General features: G+C 32.8%; 2 protein-coding genes across 2 annotated transcripts; one reads left to right on the forward strand and one right to left on the reverse strand.

The window, feature by feature from the left end:
• Window positions 1-488: 488 nt before the first annotated feature.
• Window positions 489-1099, reverse strand: LOC128921789 (uncharacterized). The gene is made up of 2 exons (XM_054230106.1): window positions 1014-1099; window positions 489-949 (listed from the first exon to the last, which is right to left on the reverse strand). The coding sequence occupies exons 1-2, from the start codon at window positions 1071-1073 to the stop codon at window positions 698-700; spliced, it is 312 nt and encodes a 103-aa protein (XP_054086081.1). The 5' UTR covers window positions 1074-1099; the 3' UTR covers window positions 489-697.
• An 859-nt stretch (window positions 1100-1958) lies between these two features.
• Window positions 1959-2879, forward strand: LOC128921593 (uncharacterized). The gene is made up of 2 exons (XM_054229657.1): window positions 1959-2350; window positions 2415-2879. The coding sequence occupies exons 1-2, from the start codon at window positions 2099-2101 to the stop codon at window positions 2850-2852; spliced, it is 690 nt and encodes a 229-aa protein (XP_054085632.1). The 5' UTR covers window positions 1959-2098; the 3' UTR covers window positions 2853-2879.
• Window positions 2880-10240: the final 7361 nt, after the last annotated feature.

Genomic DNA, 10240 nt, shown 5'->3' on the forward strand with positions numbered 1-10240 from the left:
CTTTCTGATATCATCTTCGCCATCATATCCACACAATACTGATTAAACAAATCTTTGTAATAATGCAGTGTATTAAAACAGTTGATCCTAATCATTAAACGGTAGGCATAATATGCAGGGACCGTAATCATTATAAGTTTTATTATAAAAATCACAAAATAATGATTATATATTGAGTTTTATGATTGTCATCACTTTTAATGATTAATTTTGAGTAATTTTTAAAAAATCAAAAATAATCATCATTTTTGAGCAAAAAAATAAAAATCATAAATAATCATTATATATGATTTTTATTTTTTTTTGCTCAAAATAAAACTCACTTTTGGATTACATGTTTGTTATTACGTTTTTTGGTACTTTTTTTCATGTGCTTTTAGAACATAGCTGAAGGATCAAATTTAAGATATGATTTTGCCACAGCTAACACCATATAACATTTTGTTAATAAAATTACAAAATTTGTTTAATAAATGATGTTGATTTCATATAAAGTAAATTATTTTTATATTTAATTATTATTCAATTTTACAAAAAGTAATTTTGACAGTGACTCGCTTGAAAGGATACACCTTTGGTCTGTCAAAATCAATTTAAGCGCAGAAAATGATCTTTCAACGCTTACTTGTGTTGCAGGTACAGAATGCACAACATTGGCTAATTGGTACAGATGAGGATATTGAAATTGTTTTTCTTTTCAATATTCCATTATATTCCTATTTAAACTCACGGGCTTTGGGCTATAAATGTCAATTTCGGAATATCCTTTTTTGAGTTGCTCAATATGTGCATCATCTTCGGCCTCGTCATCAGAAGCCACTTCAATATTATTTAAAAACTCTTTTAAAATCGAGCAGGTGGTCGAATTTTGAGACAATAATTCATTTCCTTGTTCCAATGATCCTGATGCAGTCGGGCTATTTGGAGAAGTCCTAGGTATTGGATTCATCTAAAATGTAAATACAGATATTAGTCGTATTTTGATAGTTATATCTTAGCTTAAAGATACTTACACTTTTTTTTAGATTGAAAATTTGAGCTAACAGTCCCTTAAGCTGTGCTCTAGCCAACATAATGCTCAGTGGCTTTTGCAACAGCACTCTCCGAAGATCAGCACTCTCTGAAGGATCAAATTTAAGATATGATTTTGCCACAGCCTAACACCAACAACAGCCCCCACCCCTGAAAATTGGGAACAAATAATGAAAATACTAAAAACAATAATGAATCAATATTAGCCATTATTTTGAGCTAGGGCCATTAATTTTCGCACACAGTATATTTGCCAGGGCTTACAAATTGCAAACATGTTTCGTTTATATATTGTTATGGTGGTGATGCGGCACTAGTGGTTGTTGTAGTTGTCGTTGGCGATAGAGAATTAAAGATCGCGTGTGATTGGTTTGCTAATCTCTGACTAACTGTGCTTTATTTCAATGCTTATGCAATTTTACATTCTTACATTGTTACATTCGTTAAGTTTTCTCAGGAAATTATGTGTGTAATTTGAATTAGTTCAATTTACGCAAAGAACAAATATACACTATCACCACGGATAACGGCAAAAACATGGTAAAGACAGTCGATATTAAGAATAGATGCGAAGTTTCTGATTTGAACGACGCCGATAATGTATTCGAAGAAAGCCTATATAATGAAGAAGTTACAACAAATTTGAGAATTCATTCGATTAGCTTCATCAAATGTTCTGCCCACACCCTTCAGCTTGCGGTTAAAGATTTTATGTTAAGCTTGGAATCCGTTGAAGTTCTTAAGAAAGCGAGGAAAATCGTTAAGCTTTTACGAACACCATCATTTAGGTAAGTTTTTCAGCTTATTATTTAGGTGTGAAAAATAATATATTATTAATGTCATAAGCATTTAATAGCAGAGGAATCATTACCACAGCCCATACTCGATGTTGCCACACGATGGTGCTCAACATATCATATGTTGAAAGAACTCCAAACTTTTCGAAGTTTGGCATCAACCGTCGTTAAAGCTCACTTCGGGTGATTGGGATGAGATAGGAGGACTCACTGAGACTTTGTAACTGGCCTTCATAGCAACTGAAAAGTTGCAGAGCAGCCAATTATTCATGGGCGATTTTTATAAGCTATGGTTAGACCTTAAGCTTACGATCACCGCATCTAAAGCCACACACAGCCAAGCTTTAAGACAATGCATCGAGGATAGGGAAGAAAGTTTGTTTGCAAATAATGCTGTTCTGTGTAGCATTTACTTGGATCCTCGTATTCGGAGAGTGCTGTTGCAAAAGCCACTGAGCATTATGTTGGCTAGAGCACAGCTTAAGGGACTGTTAGCTCAAATTTTCAATCTAAACAAAAGTGTAAGTATCTTTAAGCTAAGATATAACTATCAAAATACGACTAATATCTATATTTACATTTTAGATGAATCCAATACCTAGGACTTCTCCAAATAGCCCGACTGCATCAGGATCATTGGAACAAGGAAATGAATTATTGTCTCAAAATTCGACCACCTGCTCGATTTTAAAAGAGTTTTTAAATAATATTGAAGTGGCTTCTGATGACGAGGCCGAAGATGATGCACATATTGAGCAACTCAAAAAAGCATATTCCGAAATTGGCAATTATAGCCCAAAGCCCGTGAGTTTAAATAGGAATATAATGGAATATTGGAAAGAAAAACAATTTCAATATCCTCATCTGTACCAATTAGCCAATGTTGTGCACTCTGTACCTGCAACACAAGTAAGCGTTGAAAGATCATTTTCTGCGCTTAAATTGATTTTGACAGACCAAAGGTGTAACCTTTCAAGCGAGTCACTGTCAAAATTACTTTTTGTAAAATTGATTAATAATTAAAAATAAAAATAATTTACTTCATATGAAATAAACATCATTTATTAAACAAATTTTGTATATTTATTAACAAAATGTTATATGGTGTTAGCTGTGGCAAAATCATATCTTAAATTTGATCTTTCAGCTATGTTCTAAAAGCACATGAAAAAAAGTACAAAAAAACGTAATAACAAACATGATGAATGATGATTATTTATGATTTTTTAAAAATTACTCAAAATTAATCATTAAAAGTGATGAAAATCATAAAAATCTGAATTTAAAAAATCATGGTGGAAATGGATAGATCGTCCAAAAAAGATTACAATGACGTTATCCTTATGTTTGTGTGACGATTCTAAGTGATTGATTTTTTTACTTAAAAATCCGAACGATAATCATTATTTACGGTCCCTGATAATATGGCATACATGACACCGTCTTATTTCGTAAGGCATTCTGTTGAGGAATAGTCACATAATATCCGTCGTCTCCTAATAAAAATATTAATGGATATTGTAACGGATCATAAGTGTGGTGCAATTCCGACACTCGTTTTAGTTGTCCGTCTCAACTATGCAGTACAATATCCCTTGGTCCTTTATCTTCGTCGACCAATAAAACGGCCACTTCATTTATGGATGGAGTGTTATATCTGCCCCGGTGTTCTGCCTTGGGGTGAATGATTAATTTTAAACTCTCCAGGTTGTTAAGTTCGAAGTTATATATATATATATTTGGCGTAGGAACCGCTTTAAGCGATTATAGCCGAATCCACCAGAGCGCGCCACTCATTCCTCCTTTTTGCTTTTTGGCGCCAACTGGAAACACCAAGTGAAGCCAGGTCACTTTGCACTTGGTCTTTCCACCGGAGTGGAGGTCGTCCTCTTCCGCGGCTTCCTCCAGCGGGTAGTTACATATGTTTACATATGTTTACATAGTTACATATGTTTAAAACTTCGTTTGTACGTTTTGACTATTGAATACGGTCTGCAATTCAAAATCTATTATCAAATCTATTTTTAGCATAGAGGCGGTGTTTGATCGCAATGATAGTTGGTCAGCTTCTGAAATAAAATACATTTGCCGAAATTGGGGGCTTTGTCCTGCTAGCGGCAAAAGACTATCTATAAGATGATAGACTTGTCCTTCTAACTTAAAGGTGGTCATAAAATTTCCCTCTCCAATTTCTTTCGCCCCAAAACGAAGTCATCTGAAATTGTCGTATGGAATCTACGTGTATTATTCAAAAAATGCGCGGAGTAAGTGTGATTATTGATCAAAAGGCTTCTTATTGTTTGTGGTGGCACTTTGATATCCGAAAGAATAACTTTCCCAAACGCGCAGCACATGCCATTCGCTTCATCATTCCATTTTTTGCAAAACATTTAGGACAAACCTTATTCATTGCTCCGACTTAAATGCTGTTCTGATGAGCTAGTCATTATGTGAATTGTAACTGAATGCCGATCTATTGCTATTAGCTAAAATTCTATTACGCTTCCTAGTTGTTAACGATCGTTGTCTTTCTCTCTCTGCAATAAGTCGCTGCGAGCGTTCGACGCACGATTCACGAGCAGGCGTTTGCCAGTTCCTTACTCTATTATCAGCAAGGCGCTGCGAGCTTTCGATGTTAGATTCGTTTGCTCGTGTTCGTAAGATTCGTTCACGATTTTCAGCAAGGCGCTGTGAACGTCCGGCGCTCGATTCTGTGGCTCGCGATTGCGACACAAACGCTCACTGATTTGCGAGTCGAACTGAATTTTCAGAAGATAGTTCTGCAATCCGTCTTTTTTTGGCAAGGCATATTGTTGACTTGCTTTATAAACCAGTTAAAATGAGGATAGAACTTTTGATAAATACTTACTATTGACAAAGTGAGAAAATACTACATATAAACAACACTACTATATACAGTAAGTGAATACTACTACTATAATTAGTTTTGAGAAGAACCTTTTAAGTTTCCGTTAAGGAGCCGACCGCGTGAATGAGCGGGGCCCCTTTTTTAAATAACTTACATTTTTAAATTCATGATATATTTCGAATGGAATGTCCAAGTTGAATAATTCAAAGTGTTATATGTATGTTGGTATTAAAGCAGTCTTATATAGATAATTATTTGTTTTTATAAGGAATAATTTTAAAGTATAAATAAAGTTGCTTTTATAGCGGTGGTATTTAAATATATATTTTATTAATTAAAAAACACTTATTTTGACTGTCGCAAGATATTTTCCCCTAGTTCCCATATACCTAATTAGGCGTGGGCTTTATTCCGCATATATCGGTTAATATGTGAGATATCTTAGCAAAATTAAGTGAGCATACAGTATTGTGTATAGTGTAGCTCGGTGGGGAAAATTAGTGAAATCGAAATTTAGGAATTACATCAGCCCTCATATACCATATATGATGATTTTCGTTATTCTATTTTACTTTATGCAGAATATATAGGCCAAGTTGTATGTTATATTAATAAAATTACATCAATAAATTGCGAGAGTATAAAATGTTCGGTCGTACCCGAACTTAGCCTTTCCTTACTTGTTTATTATATTATAATTTTTTTTGTTAAACAAGAGTGTGTGAATAATTTTGTCCCTCGAATAAACGAAGAAATATGCAATTTTGGTAGATTTATTTAAAATGGAAAGTTAATTTATTAAAGTATTGTTATTTTTAAATATCTAAGATATGAATAAAGATTTCCTTAGAACAAACCTATAACGTAGTTTTTATGATTTCCAAGATACAACTGTTTTTGTGGAAAACTGAACAATGTGTGAATAATTATGTCCGCCAGTGTATGTATGTGTGTATGTATTATAAGTACATATATGTTTGTCAACTTATTCTTTGCAAAATGCAAGTTGATACAAAAAATCAACTTTGACATTAAATTTCTTTAACAAGGGTTTAGTTTTTTATGATTTTTCTTTTTCAGTATTGTTATAAGATACATATGTACATATGTATATCTAGATTTTTTTTACAAAATGAAAAATGGGCATTTTTTGCGCCTGAATAATAACAAAAGTTTTGTACACCTATTTTATATTTTTTTTTGAAATAATGAAAATATACCAATTGGTTAAATTTCTCGTGAACTCATTTACATAACAATTGAGACTTTCAATTAGATCTGTGCAATACGAAGCGTGAATATATGCCAGAATATTCCCAGAAGAGCACGAGTTGATTTTTCTTTAAGAATGTCATTTTTATTTCTCATGAACCTCACGCAACTTTAATATTCGGTTTAATTGATAAATTAATAGCAAAGCGTCTTATAAACCAATTTTTTTTTAGTTTTAAGTACTTTGTGTTATTTCCTTGGTTTTTTATAACTTCGCTGAAGCGATTTGACATATTCGATATATTTTTCAAAGTGTAATTATTGCCTATTTACACCATTCTTCCTGGAGCCGTGTTTTTAGTACGGTGAGAGATGATACCGGGGTTTGACGCAACGCCTGTCCAATTCACTCCATCACTTGGATTTATGTCAGGATATTGAATCGGCGTTTCTATAACTTTTGAACAATTTTCAAGCAACCAAGACCTTATGATATGGGGTTTATATTTTGGGTCATTATCGTGATATTATTTAAATTTATCCTGAATACCAATTTATTTATGGCGGATTCTTTCAAACTACATACATACATATATATGGCTGATTAAAAATGACGTTTTGAACCCAGCGTCTTGAACATTTTGAACGGCCGCGACATATCAAACAGCAATTTCATTGTTGCCGTACTAAAATCTTTCGCTTCAATAAAATTTACAGTACTACAGTGAAATTACAGTAGTTTTCGTTTAATTGACCATATGGTTAATTGGTTTCCCCGTGTTATCGGGAAAAAATATAGCATATGAAAGCACACGTAAATTTTCTCGGATAATTGGACTCGGTTAATTGAGCCCGCTTAGTTGTTTCATATATATGTAAGTATGTCATCAAAAATAATTTTCCTTAAAAAAAACTAATCTTCTAATCAACACTGTATAATTTTTTAATAATAAATACAAACATACGTATGTATGTATATTCATAGATACCTATGTTAGTACATAAAATTGTTGTTGCATTTTTTCCTATAATGGTACAAAATATTCAAATATTTGAAAAGCTTTAAGTGCACATACATACCTACATATGTATGTATGCAGTTTCCTTTAAGGGGTTAGGTGGGTTTAAGAGGTTGAAAACATGAGTATATTTAATTTTTTTTTTAATGTATACAATCACATATTTCATTCAGCATTTTAATATATGTATATATTTAAACAGTATTTTGTGAAATTTATATATGTATACAAATTCCGAAAGCCGTTGGTACTTCATCTTCCATAAAGTGTCCAAAAAAAGGTTCTTGCCGTGGACATCATAAACTCATTATTGGTTCATCCAAATCAACAAACCAAAAATATTTATTGTTAATGAACGAAGGAAAAAAGAAAAGATCAAAATTTGAATTTTGGATAGACTAACTAACTTTTGTGGTAAAATTTTCGCCATATACTGACTCAAAAAAATAGTTGTAATAAAGATGTGTGGAAATTTTTCAACATTTGGCAGTGATGCCACTACCGAAGAAATCAGATTAGGTATTTTAGAAATCAATTTTGGGTGTTTTGCAGTTCCCACCAGAGAGCTGCAACGGGTATATCATTTTCGTGCACACTCGAATGTCCCCTCTGATTTTGTTTGATCAAACTTTTCAGTATGAATACATGTATTGATCGCTAGGAGACATGTTCAAAACGAACGAGCCTTTCGCGACACTCGAACCACAAGCATATATGCGTGTTTTAACAGAGTGTCGAGTTGACACTCGTTTGTAAACGAGCTGGAACTCTAACCCGATCGTATAGAATGTGATCGAGTTACACACGAGTGTGGACAACAATTGACAATATGTATGTATGTAATTGACAGTCATGCTATTATTGCGTAATGATTGTCAACGATTAGTCGTTTTGTTTGTTTTGTTAACTTTTTATAATTCATAATGACAACGATAGAAAATTCGGGTTGTGAGAATATATATGTATAAATAAAATAAGTTTTGATTGAATTATATTCTTAATTCAATTATTCTTTTTTAATAGGCCTAATCATTGAATCCGCAGCGAATTCGATTTCGATACGATAAAGATTTTCGATCGAAGATGTTCATGCAATCATTGATTCCGTCGATAAACTGCTTTAGCACAAAGTCAGAACGTACAACTGTTTTATCGACAAATGCGACAAATTTGACAGTGTGTATGTGCTTTTTGCTTTATTAAAAAAACTTAAAACTGACCTTTAACTATTGTGAAATTTTTTCCATAACAATATTTAATTCGACAGAGGCTCTTTGAGGAAATTCGTTCGCTATTTCGAGGGGACAACTTTATATCGCTTTTAAACATCTTTAATTTATTTTTGTTAGTCCGTTTTTGTCTCTTGTCTCTAAAATACCCATTTAAAACATGATTTAGTCCGTCACTAGTAATTGTTTACATAAAAACTTCCAAATGGTTTATTTCTTTTACATTTCTGCAACTCATTCACCAACGGATAGATTTCGACAAAAAATTTCGATTTTGCGGATTCAATGATTTCGTAAATAGCGACATCTATTAGCAGCGGAATGTATTTTTTCGAGTCGGTAAGTGAGTTCCATATGATCGTAAATTTTATTTTCGATACGGATTCAATGATTCCGACTTAAAATTTTTCGATCGAATCGAACTATTTTTCGATCGAAACGGATTCAATGATTAGGCCCAATATGTACCATGTACGTATTCAAATTATTCATCCAAAAAAGCTAAGATAGAACGCAAACATCCCGACGCCAACATTCATACATACATATGTGTGCATGTACGTTTATCTATTATTTTTTGATCTTCGAGTGCCACTCGAATGTGTTGATCACAATCAACACATGCACGACACACCCGAAAATATAATATACATAAAATCCGAGTTTGCTGCTTGAACTCGAAGATAGGAGCGTCGTGATTGTTCGTTTGCGTTATTTTCGCTTCGGGTTCCAAACTCGATCGAACACGTGTTTGAAGAGTGTTACCACACACTCGTATCAAATTTAAGCTAGTGTGATTGAACACACTCGAACATTCCCGAAGCTGCTCTCTGGTTCCCACACTACCACTAAGGTATGCAATTAGCGCGTTACCGATGTTATTTTTGGGTGTTCGGTTACCCAGTAGTCCTATATCACCCATATAACTATATACATATATACATATTAAAAATCAATAAATAAGGCAATTATATAATATATAAAACAAAATCAAAACTATTCATAATAAAATATCACAAAAAAATGATATAAAATAAATACATTTCATTATAAAATAAAAAAATAAATAACAATTCATTATAAAATATAAAAAACAATTCATTGTAAAATATCACAATTTTATGAGAAATGTATTGTATACAAACCTATGTACTTCTTCCTGGGCTTCTTCTGTTATTGGTGAATCCCCAAGGGATTCCGAACCGCTAGTTCTAGGAAGGAAATCTTCCGATCCCAATTTAATTAATGAATTGCAACTAAAATTTCTAGATTCTGATGTGTTTGGTAAATGCAAGTCCGGAACAGCATTTATCCGAATTTTTTTGTCATTTTTCATTTGGTAAGAGAAGTGCCGATCACAGGCATACAGATATTTATTTTTACTTCGTCTAACACCCAACCGGTTCAGCCAAATATCTAATTTAAAAAGTAAAAAAGAAAAAAGCCCTACACCTTACAAATACACCACTGGGAAAAATTAAGGGATAAAAAAAATAAGGATCGGATATTTTGTTCATTTAGCTTTAATTTGGTTTTTGAATACTTCTCTCACTTCGATATGTCCACTTCTCGCTGAGATACCGGCCTTCAAATGGAAAAGGATCCTTTTGTCTTTGATTATCGATATCTCAGCAACCAATGATCGCACAGAAAGTTAAAGGTGGGTTTCAAGAACTTGAATGAATTCTCATTAACGACTAAACATTGCTTTTCCGAAAAAAAATGTTTTCTTATTGTCACATGAATTTGAAAATGCAACAAAAAAGGGATTTTGGTGGTTTTTTGGAAAATCGAGCGCTAGATCGAAAATATTGAGGAAACCACTAATGTTAAGTGTGCTTTTTACAGTTCAATATGTCCAAAAAACCCTACAAAAAATCAAATTAATCCAGCCAGCCGTTTTTTAGTTTCACTCCATCGAATTTTTGAAAAAATTAAAGGATCACGTGCTCTGAAAAGCTCTTAATTTTTAAAAATGGAATTTGCTTTTCCTAGCTTTTCCACATTTTTGCTCCAGAAAAAGCTTAAATTTAAAACAAAAGAAAAACAACAAAAAAAATTTTAAAGAATTTTTTAAAAGCT

The sequence above is a fragment of the Zeugodacus cucurbitae genome, chromosome 4, assembly GCF_028554725.1.
Source record: "Zeugodacus cucurbitae isolate PBARC_wt_2022May chromosome 4, idZeuCucr1.2, whole genome shotgun sequence".
Lineage (NCBI taxonomy): Eukaryota > Metazoa > Arthropoda > Insecta > Diptera > Tephritidae > Zeugodacus > Zeugodacus cucurbitae.

Coding starts and splice junctions, on each gene's coding strand:
- LOC128921789 (XM_054230106.1), bottom strand. CDS start 1,073: ATGTTGGCTAGAGCACAGCTTAAGGGACTGTTAGCTCAAATTTTCAAT. Junction 950..1,013: donor TTTTCAATCTAAAAAAAAGT/GTAAGTATCTTT, acceptor TTTACATTTTAG/ATGAATCCAATACCTAGGAC.
- LOC128921593 (XM_054229657.1), top strand. CDS start 2,099: ATGGGCGATTTTTATAAGCTATGGTTAGACCTTAAGCTTACGATCACC. Junction 2,351..2,414: donor TTTTCAATCTAAACAAAAGT/GTAAGTATCTTT, acceptor TTTACATTTTAG/ATGAATCCAATACCTAGGAC.